Source organism: Sus scrofa, chromosome 8 (genome assembly GCF_054392235.1).
Source record: "Sus scrofa isolate SSC_HxYL_T2T_F1_AM1 chromosome 8, Sscrofa_HxYL_maternal_Yorkshire_Landrace_v2.0, whole genome shotgun sequence".
Taxonomy (NCBI): domain Eukaryota; kingdom Metazoa; phylum Chordata; class Mammalia; order Artiodactyla; family Suidae; genus Sus; species Sus scrofa.
The window spans coordinates 120515974-120535119 of NC_139390.1; the positions used below are offsets into that span (position 1 = coordinate 120515974).

General features: G+C 41.3%; 1 protein-coding gene across 7 annotated transcripts in view; it reads right to left on the reverse strand.

The window, feature by feature from the left end:
- Positions 1–19146, reverse strand: part of SGMS2 (sphingomyelin synthase 2) — a 106704-nt gene that overhangs the window by 1644 nt on the left and 85914 nt on the right. For 4 of the 7 annotated variants that reach the window (XM_013978974.3, XM_013978971.3, XM_013978976.3 and 1 more), the window contains 2 exons: positions 17968–18134; positions 11555–16677 (listed from right to left, as the gene is read on the reverse strand). In XM_013978974.3, the coding sequence (XP_013834428.1) occupies positions 16474–16677; positions 17968–18134 (371 nt within the window). In that variant the 3' untranslated portion in view covers positions 11555–16473. Of the gene's footprint in view, positions 1–11554; positions 16678–17967; positions 18135–19146 lie in introns of those variants that run through there. The other 3 variants (XR_014813232.1, XR_014813231.1, XM_084973261.1) reach the window with 2 other exon arrangements.

Consider the following 19146-nt stretch of genomic DNA (forward strand, 5'->3'; position numbering starts at 1 on the left):
TGGGCATGGCTATATGTCAATAAAATTATATTTATATAAAAAAAGATAAGCAGCTGGACTTATTCTACAGGGCATTATTTGCTGACTTCCTGAATTTTTAAAAATCTAGTCCAGTGTTTAGGAATGTGTCAAAATTCAGCTGACCAACATCCTGTTGTTAACACAGGCTATTTTCAATTATTTTTCTACTAGGTATGTATGTGATATAGACATCTTCGATTTTTTCAGTAGGATGAGATCAAGAAATAGAATTGGTATTAGGTTATTGCTCCATAGGGCAAGATACACTCCCATGCCCTCACACTCAGACACACACACACACACACACACACACACACACACACACACACACGCGCACACACATATTTTGTTTTTCTATCTTTTGGAGATAACTTCTGTTAAAAGAGTGGTGTTATCTCCTCTGGGGTTTCTTATATATTTACACAGATCTCTGTACACCACCCCACCCTGCTGGTGGCATCATATGATGCTTTTGGTTCACTAACCGGCTCTTTTCATTTAACGAAGTATCATCTGGCTTGTGTTTTATTAGAATCATTTTGGCTACTCTGTAGAGGGGCAGAAGTGAAACCCAGACTATTAAAAAATCCATACAGATATGTCACAATTTATTTTCCAAACCCTCAGTTAATAAGGATCTAGGTATTTACAGTTCCTTTCTATTAAAATCGTGTAGGAATAAATATGGGGAGCTCATGTTTTATTTATTTCGGTAAACTTTACAAAAATAAAATTAACTATTTTAACCATTTTCAGTGTACAATTTGGTGGCACTAAGTACATTCACAATGTTGTATGACCACTATTATCAGAATTTTCTCATCATTCCAAACAGAATTTTTCATCATTCCAGTTGGAAACTCTGTACCCATTACACAATAACTCCCTACCTCCCCCACCCCTGGGTAACTTCTGTTCTACTTTCTCTCTGAATTGCCTATTCTAGATACCTCATGTGAGCAGAGCCATACAACATTTGTTCTTTCGTGTCTGGCTTATGTTACTTAGCATAATGTTTAAAAGATTCATCCTTGTCGTAGCACATGTCAGAATTTCCTTCCTTTTCATGGCTGAGTAATACTCTATTGTATAGATCTTCCTGTATTTATGGTGGAGTTTCATCTCGATATAGTCATCCTAAATTGAAAATATCCTAAGTTGAAGATGCACTTAATCCACTTTACCTGCCAAATTTCTTAGCTCGGCTTAACCTAGGTGAAACATGCTCAGAACATGTTGGTGAAGCCATCTAGCACAAAGCCTGCTTTATAATAAGGTGTTGAATATCTCATATAATCTGTTGAATACTGACTGCAGGTGAGAAACAGAACAGTCGTCTGGATCTTGAATGTAAGCGTATCCACAGTTTACCCCTGTGATGGTGTGGGCTGACTGGGGGCTGTGGCTGTTGCGGCCCAGCTTCACCACAAGTATCATGATGCATGTCGCTAGAACCAGGAAAAGATCAAAATTCAATGTACAGTTTATGCTGAAAGCGTATCACTTTGTACCACCATAAAGTCAAAAAAAATCTTAAACGGAACCAACATAATTCGGGGGCCATTTGAATATACGTACTAGGTTTTGTTTATCCATTCTTCCATTGATGGACACTTGGGTTGTTTCCACTTTGGGCTATTGTGAATAGGGCTGTGAGGAACACTGGTGTACAAATATCTGATCGAGTCCCTGCTTTCAATACTTACAGGTGCATGTCGAGGGGTGGAATTGCCAAATCATATACTAACCCCAGGTTCAACTTTGTGAGGAGCTATCAAATTTTTCTGTAGGAGCTGTACCAGTTTTTACATTCCTACAAACAATGAGGGTTCCAATTTCTCTATATCCTCACTGACAATTGTTAATTCTTTTCATAATCACTATCCTAGTGGGTATGAAGTGGTGTCTCTTTGTGGTTTTGATTTATATTTATCTAATGACTCTTGAGCTTCTTTTCATGGGCACATTGTATACATGTGCCATTTGTATATATTCTTTAGAGAAAGGTCTGTTTAAATCCTTTGCCTATTTGTGAACTGGCTTGTTCTGTTGTTTTCGACTTGTAGATTTTTTTTTTTTTTTTTTTTTTTTTTTTTGTCTTTTTGCCTTTTCTAGGGCCGCTCCCGCATGGCATGTGGAGGTTCCCAGGCTAGGGGTCTAATCGGAGCTGTAGCCACTGGCCTATGCCAGAGCCACAGCAACGCGGGATCCGAGCTGTGTCTGTGACCTACACTACAGCTCACAGCAACACCAGATCCTTAACTCACTGAGCAAGGCCAGGGATTGAACCCGCAACCTCATGGTTCCTAGTCGGATTCGTTAACCACTGCGCCAAGACAGGAACTCCTGACTTGTATAATTTTTTATATTCTGGATACTAATTCCTTATCAGATATACAATTTGCAGATATTCTCTCCCATTTTGTCATTATCTTTTCACTCTCTTGATATTCTTTTTTTTTTTTTTTTTGTCTTTTTAGGGCCCCACCTGTGGCATATGGAGGTTCCCAGACTAGGGGTCAAATTGGAGGGAGCTACAGCTGCTGGCCTACACCACAGCCACAGCAACAGCAACGCAGGATCTGAGCTGCATCTGCAGCCTACACCACAGCTCACGGCAATGCCAGATCCTTAACCCACTGAGCGAGGCCAGGGATCGAACTCGAAACCTCATGGTTCCTAGTTGGATTCGTTTCTGCTGCGCCACGACGGGAACTCCGCACTCGCTTGATATTCTCTGATGCACAATGGTTTTTTAATTTAAGTCCAATTTATCTATTTTTTCTTTTATTGCCTGTGCTTTTGGTGTCATGCTGAAGCAACAGCCATCGTCTAAATCAAAGGTCGCGAATACTTTCACTTATGTTCTGTTCAAGAGTTTTGTAATTTTAGTCCTTAAATTTAGGCTTATTTTTCAAGTTCATTTTTGTGTGTGGTATATGCTAAAGGTCCAGTTTTATTCTTCTGCAGGTGAAGACCCAGTTTTCCCAGCACTGGTTTTTGAAAACACTGTCTTTTCCCCCAGGTGAATGGCGAAAGGTAAACGGTCTTGGCATCTTTGTCAAAAATCAGGTGAGGAGTTCTCGTCGTGGTGCAGAGGAAACAATTTGACTAGGAACCATGAGGTTTCCAGCTCCATCCCTGGTCTTGCTCAGTGGGTTAAGGATCAGGTGTTGTCATGAGCTGTGGTGTAGGTCGCAGACGTGGCTCGGATCCTGTGTTGCTGTGGCTGTGGCATAAGTGGTAATACTACCCAGAGCAGTCTACAGATTCAATGCAATCCCTATTAAAATCCCAATGGTGTGGATTTTCCGTCGCGGCTCAGTGGTTAATGAATCCGACTAGGTTGCAGGTTCAATCCCTGGCCTTGCTCAGTGGGTTAAGGATCTGGCATTGCCGTGAGCTGTGGTGTGGGTTGCAGACGCAGCTCAGATCTGGTGTGGCTGTGGCTGTGGCGTAGGCTGGTGGCTACAGCTCTGATTAGACCCCTAGCCTGGGAACTTCCATATGCCATGGGAAAAGCTCTAGAAAATGCAAAAAAGACAAAAAAGACAAAAAAAAAAAAAAAAAAAAAAGAAAAAAGAAAAAATCCCAATGACGTTTTTTTTTTTTTTTTTACAGAAATAGAAAAGCTCACCCAAAAGGGCAAATGAAATCCCAAGGGACCAAAACAATAGCAAATCATTAGCCAAACTATTTGTTTTGGCTCTTCTGGACTATTTGGCTATATTGTAATAGTTTGCATCTATTAACCCCAAACTCCTAGTCCATCCCACTCCCTCCCCCTCTCCCAACAAATCTGCTGTCCATGTCTGTGAGTCTGTTTCTGTTTTGTAGGTAGGTTCATCTGTGCCATATTTTGGATTCCACATAGAAGTGATATCACACAGTATTTGTCTTTCTCCTTTTTTTTTTTTCTTTCTTCCCTCCCTCCTTCCTACCTGGCTGCACCTGCATCATGTGGAAGTTCCCAGGCTAGGGGTCAAATCAGAGCTACAGCTGCCAGCCTATGCCATAGCCACAGCCACAGCAACACCAGATCTGAGCCAAGTTTGTGACCTACACCAGCAACTCTGGATCCTTAACCCACTGAGTGATGCCAGGGACTGAACCCGCATCCTCATGGATACTAGTTGAGCCACAACAGGAACTCTGGTACCTCACTGTGGTTTTGATTTGCAATTCTCTAATAGTGATGTTGAGCATTTTTTTCATGTGCCCATTGGCCATCAAGATGAGACTGATTCTTGCCTGCTGACTTTGTGTTCTGCAAATTTGCTGAATTCATTTATGTGAACCAACAGTTCGTGGAACCCTGGGGTTTTCTACATACAAGGTCGTATCATTTTTGAAAAGAGCTAATTATACTTCTCCCTTTCCAATCTGGATGCTGTTTCCTTCTTTTTCTTGCCTATATTCTGGCTAGAAATCCCCTTGTGACTTCTTCCCTGGCCCATTGGTTAAGAGTGTATGGGCTAATCCCCATATTTTTGTGAATTTTTCTGTCTGGACAATTCATTTTAAATAACTCTCACAACAGATTTCTCATCATTTCTCTGGGAAGGCTGTTGTGTAGTGAAACAACAGGCTTTAATAACTTTTTCTGCTTTGGATTTTAACTCTCTTTGACATAATTTAATGTCAAGACCCTTTGGGGCTTGCCCAAACTCTGGTGTTCACCCCAATATACAGGCAGGTTATTTAAAAATCAGTTCACTAGATTAGTTACTGGTGAAATCTAGTACCACTGTTGATAGTTCAACATTGTAATAGACATATAACCTCACTGTCCAGCTACAGCTACTTATGACTGGGATAAAATAATCACTCTTAGTCCCAAGGTCAAGGACAGTAGGGTCAGGGTGAGTTTACCTTATTGAACGAATTGTCCTTTTTCATTAGGAAAACGTATTTCCACACTAGCAACTCATCACTCACTTTTCTGCATGTTTCTGGAAAGATACAGCTAAACAATTAACGTGGGGAAGAAAGGCAGCATGTGAACTTTTGGAAACACAAGCTTAAATACCTGACATTGTTTTTAACTGAAATCCAGAATCTTGTACAGCAGGACAAACCCATGTATCTTGTATTAAATAGAAAGTTCTTACATTTTTTTACAGTTTAAAAATTCTAAAATTCCTGGTAATAAAATTATAAAGTTACAAAACCCCATGACTTTATGATTCAACTTTATTGCCTATTAACAAGTCAGGTAGTATTAAGTGCTTTACTACACACTGTAATCCTCACCATGACACTGGCAGTAGCTTTCTTGACTCTCATTCTATAGAAAGAACAGACAGGAGTTCCCTAGTGGCCCAGCAGTTAAGGACTTGGCATTGTTACTGCTGTGGCTCAGGCTCGATCCCTGGCCTGGGAACTTCTGCATGCCACAGGTGTGGCCGGAAAAAGAAAAAAAAGGACACACATAATGATTTAGTAAAATAAAGGGTAAAGGAACTTGGTTTGATTTTCCACTTCAGCTATTATTTTTCAATCCATATTTTTGTCCAGAATATCACAAAATACATATATTTATTTCATTCGTCTTTTGTCTTTTCTAGGGCCACACCCGTGGCATATGGAGGTTCCCAGGCTAGGGTCTAATGGGAGCTGTAGCTGCCAGCCTATCCCACAGCCACAGCAACGCGGGATCGGAGCCGTGTCTGCAACCTACACCACAGCTCATGGCAACACCTGATCCTTAACCCACTGAGCAAGGCCAGGGATCAAACCCGCAACCTCATGGTTCCTAGTTGGATTTGTTAACCACTGAGCCACGATGGGAACTCCATGAAATACATATAATAGGATAGCTACTGAAATACTTTCAAGTTATAAACATCTGATTGTTTGGTAAGTGCTTCAATTATTTTATTATTTATCCTTAAATTTTTATTTATTTATTTATTTTTCTCTTTTTAGGGCTGAACCTGTGGCATATGGAAGTTCTCAGGCCAGGGATTGAATCAGAGCTGCAGCTGCCAGCCTATGCCACAGCTACAACACCACCTGGTCTGAGCCATGTCTGTGACCTACACCGCAGCTTGCCACAATGCTGGATCCTCTAACCCAGCAAGTGAGACCAGGGATTGAACCTACAACCTCATGGATACTAGTCAGATTCTTTTTTTTTTTTTTTTTTTTTTTTGTCTTTTTGCTATTGCTTGGGCCGCTCTCGGGGCATATGGAGGTTCCCTGGCTAGGGGTCGAATCGGAGCTGTAGCCACAGGCCTACACCAGAGCCACAGTAACGCGGGATCCGAGCCTCGTCTGCAACCTACACCACAGCTCACGGCAACGCCGGATCGTTAACCCCCTAAGCAAGGGCAGGGACCGAACCCGCAACCTCATGGTTCCTAGTCGGATTCGTTAACCACTGCTCCAGGATGGGAACTCCCACTAGTCAGATTCTTAACCTGCGGAGCCACAGTGGGAACTCCAGTGCTTCAAGTATTTTAAGGCAAATTATTTGGTGGCATGATGGGCAATTTCCTTTTTATTGAACCCTCAAATTCTGTTAATATTTCAAACAAAACAGTATTTTAAAAAAACTCACTCAACAAATATTTGCTGTATGTGGTAACTTTATTAAGCACTGGAATGAGTAACAACACAATTCTTTCTCTTAAGGAGCTTTAATTGGGTATGGAAATGAGACATATTTTTAAAACCTTAAAGCAGTGAGTGTATCTCACATTTTGACAATTGGTTTGTATGTGTCTTTTGGGGAGGAATTCAGATTCAGAGAAGGATGGCAAGGATTTCAGGAGGGGAGACGTCAGCTGAACTTTGAGAACAAGCAAGATCTGGATACCCATGAATAACTTCAGAGCTAGAACTATGGTACCTAAAATATTTGGTAGCTGAATTTGGCTAATACTTATTGAATGTGTATCTTATAACAACGTCTTTCATTTAGTCTTCCCAACACTTCTGTGAGACCTGGGCCATTATCATTTGCACCATTATTTCCAGATGGAAACGGAGGCAAACAGAAATTAGGCACCTTGTTTCAAGGCTTCCACATCAGCCAGTACTGGAAGAACAGCTTCAAACCCAGAGGGCGCAGGGCCACCATGCTACATGACCTCCTTCAGTGGACGCAGTAGACACGAGGTAGGCTGGGAGGCTGTCCCCTGTACGGCCCCGGCATCTGTGGTAAGACATCGGTGCAGTACAGAGGACAGGGGTGAGCACAGCCTGACCAGGACAGAGGGTGCCATTTGCTGAAGCAGTGGGAAAGGGCCCTGCACAGACAGTGCTCACAGATCAGCAAGAGAGTTAAACCGAGTCGGGCCCCATTGGGGGGTACAAAAACCTTTCCGTGTCCCCCATTCCTGTTCTTAGGAAATGGGCCTCATTCAGCCTCCATAGCCTTCCCTGAGTTCCAAGGAACAGGTTCTGACAGTTGCTGATCAGGGAAGAGAGGGGATGCAAAGACAAGGGAGGAGGAAAACAAATAGTCAAGGAACAAAAGTACAGGCTTGGGGCAGGATTCTGGTTCCCTCTCAAGGGATACACATAGTAATACAGGCATCTTATACACTCAAAAGTTATATTCCTTGGAGAAATGAACACTTTCAAACTGAACAGCTCAGAGTCCTTCCTGTCCTTCTCCCTGCCTTAACTGCACCCTAAACACATCACCCATAGCTAAGGATTAGGCACTCTGAGCACAATTGCCTGTGGGTTAAAAATGATTAGCAGATGATGTTTTTCAGGAACTTTCCTGGTTTGTTCTAATCTCTGATCAGCATGCACTTTTCGCAAGTACTATTATTCTAGGCAACAACCCAGAAGACCACCACCAGGATCCTGCCAAGACCACCTGACTCCAGCTTTGATGACTAAGATTCCCCTCAAGAAAGAAGAATGCATGTCTGCCCCAAGCCTGATTCCTATCTGAAAACCTGTTTTGTTCCTTTTTTCTATAAAACTCTGCAGTTCTTCCCAATGTTATGGCTGCGGGGGGTGGGGGGGCGGTTAGCAAGGCACAGTCTTTAAGGCATTAGCCTGCTGTGGCCTCCTTGACCTGGCAAAGCAATAAGGCTATTTTTTTCTTCTTCACCCAAAACTCTGTCTCCGTGTTTCTACTCGGCACTGGTGGCAGAGGTGGAGTTTCAGCAACAACAGCTTGAGTCTTCACACTGTGAAGTGCACGTTGCTTTAAAAAGATGTTATGTGTAGAAAACCAAAAAAGCCAGGTGTTATGGACTCTATGCCCCCACCCCCATAAATCCATGTTGAAACCCTAACCCGCAATAGGATGGTACTAGAAGGTGTGACCTTTGGGAGGTAATCAGGTCTCGATGAGGTCACCAGGGTGATGAGACCAGTGTCCTTAGAAGACGAGAAAGACTCTAGAGCTCTTACGCCCAGAATGTTGCCCAGAGGAGGAAAGCAGGCAGAGGGCCCTCACCTGAGACCCCACCACGCGGGCACCTGGTCTCGGACTTCCCACCCTCCAGAACTCTGAGAAGTAAGTGTTTGCTGCTGAAGCCATCTCCCTAATGATGTTTTGTCACAGCAGCCTCAACCGAATAGGACAGCGTGGAAATGTCTTTCCCCCGGTGTCAAATGTAAACATTGCCTTCAAACCAGGGACTGGGGAGCTGACTGGATGTCGTACAAAATACGTTCGAAAGCATCATTTCCTCCCTGCACAGACCCACGTGCCTGGGGACCTGGGGTGTGTGCTGTGGGGGCTCCTCGCAGGCCCAGGGGCCTTGCCTTTGGTCAAAGGCAGGGGTGTCAAGAAAGGAGAGGGGTTATGGGGCAACTGGGTTTGGCCCTTCACCACACATGGGTTACAGAGCATGAGGCTAGAAATCGGGTAAGAATGGATTTATAGACGAAGGGACCAGAGTTAACGTGGAGACAGGAAATCTGCTGAATGGGGGGCACTGCGTCTTACAGGCTCAAACTCAAGCACTCCTTAACTTTGCTCTCAACACAAAACCTGGCTGTCAAAAGATTTCTGGAAGAGGCGATTCTTCCTCTCCTTCAATCCTCGCACGTGGGGTGATTCTTCCACCACACTGGGGCCCTGGCAAAAGCGTGGGCTCTGGCACTTCTGGGGTTGTGGTCGGTGTGCTGATCAGTTGGGCTCCTTGCCCCATATTTACCCCTCCAAGTCTGAGTTCCTTCAGTTGTGAAAAGGGCACTTGAGATCCACTTGCTGTTAAACAAAAGGAAGCCAACCAGCAGTGCCTAATCCACAGTCACTTCTTAAAGGGAGTGGCTTTTTTTTTTTTTTAAACCCCAATAAACACATCATTTAAGGAACTTGAGAAGAAAAAGAGACGAAATGCTTGGATATAAAAACTGAAGTAAAGTGTGCGCTGAAACTTGGCCAGAAGCAAGCACACATGCTGGATGGATTTTTAGCACAGAGAACTCGCCAGGTCATGCTAGGACCCCAAAATCCTGTGGCTACACTTTGGTCCTTTGGGGAGCTCAGAATCAACCCAGACTATAATGGCTCCCAAGACTCTGTTCCATTTCCTCAGAGCTTTGCTGTGCCCTGAAAGCAAGCCATTGTTTCTCTCCTCCTTTTGACATTCCCTTGAGAATAATCCCCGTGGGAGGGAGTCGCATTTAGAGGGAAAGCCTCATGCATTTTGGTGTCCCCCTTGTTAATCCATGTTAGGCTGAAGTGCATAATTGCAAATGATACTTGCAATGAGTTCGCTTTATTCTAACAAATTTGTGCTCAAATGCTTAGGGATTCTTTTACTTTCAAAGCCATTTTGCACTAGAAGCACTGACTCTTCTTTCCCTACAATGTATTGTTTCAACAAGAAAAATCAGCAGCATGTGACAAAGGACCTGTTCCAAGGGCCAGTTTCTCTCTTAACAAATCAATTGTCTGATAAGGGAATAAACTCCCCTAAAAAACAAGAAACGACAACAACAACAAAACTATGACAGGGAGACAGCAAAACAGAGAAGAAATTCAGGTTCCAGCTCTAACACTTTTGAGCTCTTTCATCTCACAAAAACAGGTCACCGACTCTTTCCTTGTCTACCTGGTGGGGTTTTGTGAAGATTCAAGAGTGCATGTCAAGCATACACACGGTAAAATGTGATGCCTCATTACACCTGCCAGGTATGAATTAAATACGCATTGATAGGAACACAGTGGTGCAAAATCCACTACTGTTGTAACTTGTATCAGTGACTAATCTGGTCTTACGCTTCTGATACTCTTATGTATTTTATGAGAAGGAAAGGAAATGTTAGACATTAAGGTTTGTGAAGCATCACATCAGTTCCTTGTATAACCATGGGTGGTCTCTGAGGCTCTGGTCAGCAGAATCATCTTGCCAACATTTCAGACAGTAGGATGGGACAAGCTTTTTGTCCAAGGCCTGGGTAGAGGTAGCAGAAAGACTACTGTGAACTATACTCTATCATTTCCAGATAATCCAAGTGGGTTCTCTACCACTTGATCTTGGAACCATATTATCTTATCCTTGTCTCTTCATTCCACTGAGTTGCTTTCACTAAACTTGTCTTTGAAGATCATGCCTTAGCCTTGTATCAGGGGTCCAAGAACAGCTTACTGCCATTGTCTGTTGCGTGACTACTAAAGTCTCCTAAAGTCTTATTGTGGGCATTACCCTGGTGCCCCCTTTGTGAAGGAGAAAGATGATACTTCTTTCAGAACTAAGGGACTCTGCTTTCCTTGATGTAATGATTCTCGTCTTTCTGTGAACAATGAGAGAATCATGGAACGTGTGACTGATTTTATCGTTCTCCATGAACGACCTCATATTGTGAATTTAAAAAAAATTTTTTTTTAGTGATTTTTATTTTTTTCCATTAGAGTTGGTTTACAGTGTTCTGTCAGTTTTCTACTGTACAGCAAAGTGATCCAGTCACACATATATATACATTCTTTTTCTCACATTATCCTCCATCATGTTCTATCACAAGTGACTAGATATAGTTCCCTGTGCTATACAGCAGGATCTCATTGCTTATCAACACCAAATGCAATAGGTTGCATCTATTAACCCCAGACTCCTAGTCCATCCTACACCTTAAATCCAAAGGCAGGAAAAATAACATGCTGCAGCTTATTTAAGGTTCCATCAATTGAAGGTTCTCAGCTTATTTAAAAACTAGTGCTTGAAGAATAACCCTCTTGTGGTTTTAATAACTACTTAAAACTAATTTTAAAAAGTCTTTCATGGAGTTCCCATCATGGCTCAGCAGAAACAAGTCTGACTGGCATCTATGAGGATGAAAGTTCAATCCCTGACCTCGCTCTGTGGCTTAAGGATCTGGCATTGCTGTGAGCTGTGGTGGAGGAGGTTGCAAACGCGGCTTGAATCCTGGATCCTGCGTTGCTGTGCCTGTGGCGTAGGCCAGCGGCTACAGCTCTGATTCGACCCCAGCCTGGCAGGGAACCTCCATATGCCTCGGGTGTGGCCTTAAAAAGACAAAAAAAAAAAAAAAAAAGTCTTTCAAGAAAACAATTTTTTTAAATGGAAAGAAACAGTAATACTAACTTTGAAAAGACTTGATGTCATGGTGGTTTATTGGGTAAATACAAAGTATAGGCTCTTGCTTTTTATCTTTTTTTAAAGCAAAGACAAAGATTAGAAACCATGTTGACATACTCTTTAGAATAGAAACATAAATCAGTTTTAACTAACAATTAGGCACTTAAAATGTAAATGTAAAATGGCATTTTTGAAGTACAAACTATAGTTTCACTCCTAAATTCCTCCAGAAATGTTTTTACAAACACAAAAGCACAAACATGGACAGCATATTTCTAAACTAAGAGAATTTCCTCTTTGTAAAAAAAGAACCTGAATTCGAATCCCATATGATAGACCAATGATTAAGGTACTGGTGGGTAGGAGAAAAGAGCTTCTGAAATTTACATATGTAATTAAAACGAAGCATTTAATAAAACGACTATAATAATATACAGTATATATCATAATGAAAAATATATGTCAAGAAAATAATGAATTCTAGACTTAAAATTTTCCTTTACAACAAGGCACTTAACACATTGAAACAGTACAGTAAATTTCCCAAAGAATGCAATTGGCTACCTCTCAAACCTTATAATATTTCTTTTGTGAATATACTATAACATAGCCATACATTTTGCAGCATTAATCATTGCATAGGAGGTAAATTAAATAATTAACTCCAACTTGGCAACTAGATTAGCTTATATGTTTATAGTTTCTTCCTTTTCTTTTAAAGGATAGTTTTAAATAATTCTATAATAAAGAACTATTCTCATTTATGATTTATTTGGAACACAGCATAGTTAGATTAATGAGCAATAAAATAAACCAGAACTTATAAGGTATGTATCTGTACAAAAATTTATCTTTGGGTACCTTTTGACATGATTTTCAGTGTTTAGGTACTGACGTCAAGAGCACTTTTTTTTTTTTTTTTGTCTTTTGTCTTTTTAGGGCCGCACCCGCGGCACACGGAGGTTCCCAGGTTGGGGTCGAATCGGAGCTATAGCCACTGGTCCACACCACAGCCACAGCGATGCCAGATCCGAGCCACATCTGCGACCTACACCACAGCTCATGGCAACGCCGGATCCTCAACCCGCTGAGCAAGGCCAGGGAATCGAACCCACATCCTTATGGATACTAGTAGGGTTCATTAACCACCGAGCCACAACGGGAACTCCAAAGAGCACTTCTTAATAGAAGAAATATTTTTAAGCAAGTAAGTCAAAGGAATTAAATTATTGCAACACGATAAACATTAAAAAACAAAACAGGACCCTTTATACATACAAATAGAAAAGCCTTCAACACATGACATATTAATTTATAATATGCTTGATTTAAACATGTAAACTCATTTATTAAGAATTCCTTCTTACACTTCCTTACACTACAGAAGTGAGTGTGTTAAGACCGGCTTAAATTTTTAATTAGTTTTACAGTGCAAAACAAAAACAATAATATAAAAGAATTTTAAAAGAAATGTTCAAAATATTCAAGGAACAAGATGTGAACCTTCAATTTAAAAAGAAACCGTATGAGTTCTGCCATGTTAAAAAAAAAAAAACAGAAACATAAGAAAGACAGCCAACTTGGCGTTTCAAAGTAAACAAAGTATAGGTAGTTACAAAAGGAGACATTAATGATTGTGATAGTGAGAGGTAAAAAAGGGTCTGCAAATTTTCTTTCATCAAGTGGATTAAAGAGTAGAAGTGCGACCTCTTGTGATCTAAGCACATCTTCCCTCTGGGAAAAGTTTAAAATACATTTGAAATAATTTCTTTTGTGTGATGCTTTCAGGTTATTGGCAAAAATAATACAAACACAAATGCCTTTTAAAAACTTGCAAATACACTTTAAAAAGTGCCAAGTTTGCATTCTAAGTCATATAGCATATTTCCACAAGGGGGCACTGCTCTACAGCAAAGACCCTTATGCAATGTCACCCATAAACCTAGAGAAGAAACTCCGGTTCACTCATCCACCACAGCCCTCCTGCCATAGCAAAACTTGTTTCCCAAGATGCCAGTCAATTAAACAGCAAATTCAAAATTACATTGGATGGATTTAGGTGAGGAAGAATGCTTTCTATTTTCAGAGCTAGCAGAAGAGCTCAAAAATTGGAATCTGAAAGGAATTCATTTCCATTCGAAAGAATTTAGAAAAAAATGTGGCATCAATTATAGAAATTATGTATTATAGATATTGCACAGAGAAGTAAATCATAGAAAAAGCTTTGAACAGGAGCACTGGTTTACAAAAACAAGGGGAATGGAGAAGGTCTAGTATCCTAATTAGCAAAGCAAAGGAGCTCCAAACATTTACTCCTTCAGAAGGCAAGCTTGTAATTGTTTGTTGTTTTTTTAAATCAAGGTATAATTGACAGATAGCATTCTATTAATTTTAGGTGTACAACATAATGATTTATTATTTTCATATATTGTGAAATGATCATCACAGTAAGTCTAGTAATTATTTATGTTTTATATCCCAAGTGGCACGATGGGTTGAACCTCAAGTTTGCTTTCCTAAATATAAATAGGTTTCCTTATTTCTCTTATTTCCTCATTTGAAACTTTGATATTTCCACCCTTATTTTCATACCACATGCTTCCACAGCATTTGTTAGACATGTATGTATAAAGAACATCGGAGCAGTAGTATCCACACATGGGGTCATAGATGTTTTTAAAGTTCTTTAAAAGGTGATGGTATTATTTATAAAACACAACTTAATTACTTGACTAAAATGCAAGATTTATACTGCTTTCAAGGATCTCCAACAATCAATACACCGTGACTCTAAAATCTTGAACCCCTTTTCTTACTTAATTTGAAGAAGATAAGTTATTCAAGATGCAGTGGGATAAGGTATATCAGGTTGTTTTATTTGCATTAGAGGCTCAAGGAAAATGCCACTGTTAGGAGAGCAAAACCCAGGTTTCAGGGTCAGATACTTTGCCTCAGAAGCAGCCGAATTTAAAAATCAATGTTGTTAAGCAGAACACATTGTTCTATCACGTGTCGATATTTAATAAATGAAAATAAGCAAAAAATAGGTAGAATTATAGCTAAACCCATCAGGCAAGCTATATAAACCAATAGGAAACATATCTTATTGGTTTACTTAATAATAAATACTGGAAAAACTTCTTGCATTTCAAAGCCTGCCAAGGATACTTAGGGCTTCAATCCTTGTTTTAAATAACCAGATTAGCGTCTTTTCCCCTGCCTTTGAATTCAAGCTTTAGTGTTTCTTTTACACACAAAGAGCCACACTGAAAACATAGACGGAGAATTTTAGCACCAGAGGATAATGACCCTTCTGAACAGATTTGTATTGTGCTTCTCTCAAACAATTTAAAGGTCAATTTTGTGTACCAAACTAAGGCTGACTCGTTTATAATGACAAATTTGGGGATTTTTTTTCATTCGAAGTAGAGGGAAATTTTCACCTTCAGTATAAACATAACTGCTTCCCTTCCACCCTCACTGGCGTCTCCACCCTCAGACTATAGTGTTGATGGTTTCGTAACCTTAAAAGTTTTCTAAGGTTACTAGAAGTCCAAAGAAATTAAGCCAAGAATTATCCAAAAGATTCAACAGCATTAAACAATGCACTAAATCTGATCGGATTTTTAAAAATCCATCTTTTTTTTTTGCATCACCTGAAAGAACTTTAGAAACAATTATCTCCCTTTACTGAGCAGCTATAACCACCTAACAGACTGATTCCAACCCCAGATTATAGTGCAGCACCGTGGTGAAATTTCAGGGTCAACGTAAACTTACCCAATTGCAGTATGTGTCCTTAGGACCAGTGTATAAGAAGCTGAGGCTCTTGCTAAAAGGCAAGGGTGTATTAAACTTTTAGACTCCGTCTTGGTTTTTCCATAAAGCAGAATGTAACTAGGAAAAAATGGTTTTTGGTGAAATGTGATCAATTGTATTTCTGAGTTCCAATTAGAAGCATGAAAACAGACTTTACACAGGGAGTGACCTGGGAGCCAAACATAGGCTTGTTGCCCAAAGGGCACGAGCGTCAGTTCACACACACACATGTATTTTCAGCCTGTGCCATACTGTCGACTGCCCTGGGGGTACAGGTGCAAACTGACGAGGCAGAGAGCAGAGAAGGGTGTGCCCCAGGACCCCTAGTTAGAAGCAGCCCCATGGTTCCTGTGTATCTGTCATAGAGACCTTAAAATGAGATATTTACACATGTGTAAAATCTGTGGGGTGTGTCAAACACTTTTATATTAGTTCACCTTCTTTTTTTAAATTATACAATTATCAGTTAAAAAAAAATAAAGTCAAAGTGATACGTAGTACATTGGGTGGTAGCAGCAGTGCACGTTCCCAGACCTGACCCTGACCTTCCCGCGACAGGGCAGAAACAAGGTTCACCCCACGTTCAGTCAGCCCGTGGGTCTCGGCCCTCGCTGATCAGCCGACTGCTAAAAACCACGCTCCACATTAGGTGATTCTATTTACACAGTAGCTGTATACATCCAGATATTTTTATTTAAAACATTAACAAATTCTTTTGACCTTGGAGGGAAAGAAAAAAAAAATCCTGAAAAAACTCTGAAGTAGAGAGCTTTAGTGGAGAGAGACTGAGGAAAGGAGTAATATGTTCTTTGGCACCTCTTTAACAAGCTCATTAGTAAAATCCCAGTTGGAGGGCTTGTCACCAATGAATGAAGAGCCGCAGGAAAATATAACTTTCTCAGGATAATACAAAACCAGTCAAAGGGAAATACTTCGTTCATCTTTCTAATCATTTGCACAAAATTTGGTCCGCTTCTTCATGTACCAGGCAGTTCTCCTTAAAGTAAAAAAAAAAAAAAAAAAAAAAAAAAACAAAACCAAAAAAACCACAAAACTATACCTTTGGTTACAGCGATAACTCTTTTGGTATAAGAGCTGATGCCTTTGTTTTTGCTCCTCAGGTAGATTTCTCGTTATCTTCACCGATCTTCTGCACCCGTGAATACTTCTTGCAAGATGATTTAAAGCAGCCAGGAGGCCAGGAGAGTGGCCAGGAGAAGCAGCAAGGAATTGAGCCTTGCACGTTTTTCTCGAAAAAATAAAAGATGGGGAACCACCATGCTCGAGACAGGAAATTAGTCTGTGAGGAGACCTTCAAGTTCTGTAAAAAGTAGGGGAAAAGTAAAATGAGACATTTTTCATGATTTGCACCCTGATTTTTTTCTTAATTAAATTGTTCATTGCTGCAACTTAACAGGGAAAGCAGCGGAACTGGGATTATGAGGCAGGGACTGTCTTTGCACCCTGGCCCTCACACGACTCTGACCCCAGCCCCCATCCCCTTGCCGATTTCCCTCTGTGGCTCAGGCACATCTTCTGCCTGGGATTCCAGGAAGACCGGAGCCTCAGGAATGGATGCGAGAGCTCTCTGGAGGGAACAATTTTCAGGGCGTGTGAGTGCTCAGGTCTATGGGTCAAGGAAGACACAAGAGTTAAAGGAAGAATCACAAGCTTGAGCACATCTAAGGCAGAAGATGAAGATTCTGGTTCAGGGGTGTCAGCTGACATCTAGATGGAAGTACAAGAAGGAAGATGGAAAGAGAGCCCCAAAGGTAAAGAAAGCAATCCACAGAGAGGGAATTTCTTAGTGGGCACCAGTAATGAAGACTCTAAGGATCTAAATCCTTGGGGAATGCCATGTTTTAGTTGCCCACAAAGTCTCCAAACATTACATACATCAGATAAGATGGCCTGACCAGACTGTCCCAAGATGAGTCAGTCATGGCACACAGACGAACTCTATCAACACCGAGGGCATACACGGAGGCTGGCAAGACACAGAGAAGGGATCATTTCGTCTTGGGACCAGAGGCAGAGACGGGGAGTTATGAAAGGCTTAGCACAAGAGCGGGCATCTGAACAAGCTCTTTCAGAATGAATGGAGGGAGAAGAAAAAAAGGTTAGCTGAGAAGAGGAGGCAGCAGAAACAAATTAGGAATGATAAGAAGGGAAGCCAGAGCGCACAGTATCACCAAGAGATGTACCAAGTCCAGCTATGCGTAAGCTGCTTGTTTTGCCCAACTTTTAAAAACAGTTTCTGTCTTTCCCTCAAATTAGGTTATTTGAGGGCAGAGTGTCTCACCTAGCTGCACCACAGTGCCTCTACAGAGAAGACCTTGAAAGTTTTACTTAATTCTGAACTCCTATTAATTAGTTGAATTAGCAAACCACCATGCTCTATAATTATACAACATTTTTATCCTTAAATATCATTTATATGTGACATTCTTTGTATCAAGAGGCAATCACTACTAGAAGTTTAAGCGAATTTTGACCTAAACCACCCATTTCGGCTGCAACAGCAGTTATTCCCAGGAAGCTATTAATATGAAAAGGAGTCCACCGCATGGCAAGGAAGGGAATTGTCCAAGGATAATGTCACTGCTCTCACCTTTTCATTGGCCATGGAATGGTACCACCAAAAGAGCCGTGTGGTGATGTAATAGGCAACGATCACATCGACAGTGTAGTGTTCGTGCGCCACAAGAATGCAGATGATCCCAGCGGCGCTCAGCAGCCAGCAGATTAAGTGGTACCACCAGAAGTGGCGAGGTGAATCTGGACGGCAGAGAAATCAGAGTTAACAGGATGCCCAGAGACGGATTTACCGATGAGCCTCTCTGCTAACCACCTGAGAAAAATCTAAGGCCGAGGAGTCACGGAAGGAGGAAACGGGGAACCCAAAATGAGTCACCGAAGAGGCCAGGATTTGCTCAGGTGGTGGTGGGGGGGGCGGGGAGAAGAGGGGACTGTTGGTAGCAGGTCTGACAGTCATGCCTGGGGAGGGTGGTGACACGAGATACTCCAGGCCTTGCCTACCCTGTTTCCTAATAAGGAAGAGAACAGAAATGTTTCATGTCATGTTGGAATCGGCTCATCCTGGCTCACAGAGGGGCCCTACCAGAAAGAAAAAAGGAGAGGTCAAAAGAAAAGGCAGCTGTCCATGAAAACGGGGGAAGGGATGATAAAGCAAGAGTGATTTCAGGTCTTATATGAACTTAATGTGGTTTCTCCATGAGCGAAAGGGCATTGCGGCTAGCAAAATTTTGCGTCTCAGCAATTTCATACTGTTATTGCCTTGCCAATAGCAACTATAAGACACCCTCTGCGTAATGCTTAGGATTCTTGCCCATTCACTTAGGGATTTGAGGCTTACTCAGTGAGGCCACTAAGAAGTTTACCACATGGGTCAGCTATAAGCAAGAACGAAAGCCCCCCACCCCACCCCCTGCCCCCTGCCTGCTCGCCTTCGCACACAAGAGGGAAGGACACAGGTGTGTATGGAACCAGACCTGACTTCTACCTTTTTGTTTTCTTGAATGATGGTTTCTTTTTTCTATTTTAAAATTTTATTGGCTCACAAGATTAATAACCTAGTATACTGGAATTTACATTTAATAATTTGATATTTCATGTTTATATTTACAGTGATATTTACTTTAAAAGTGTGGAAGAGTGGTTGAAGAGCAAAAAGAAGATCTACTTCCGGAACTTTAGATGACATATCAAACCAGGTTATCATTCCAAAACATAAAATAGGAGTTCCTGCTGCGGCACAACAGTGCTGGGA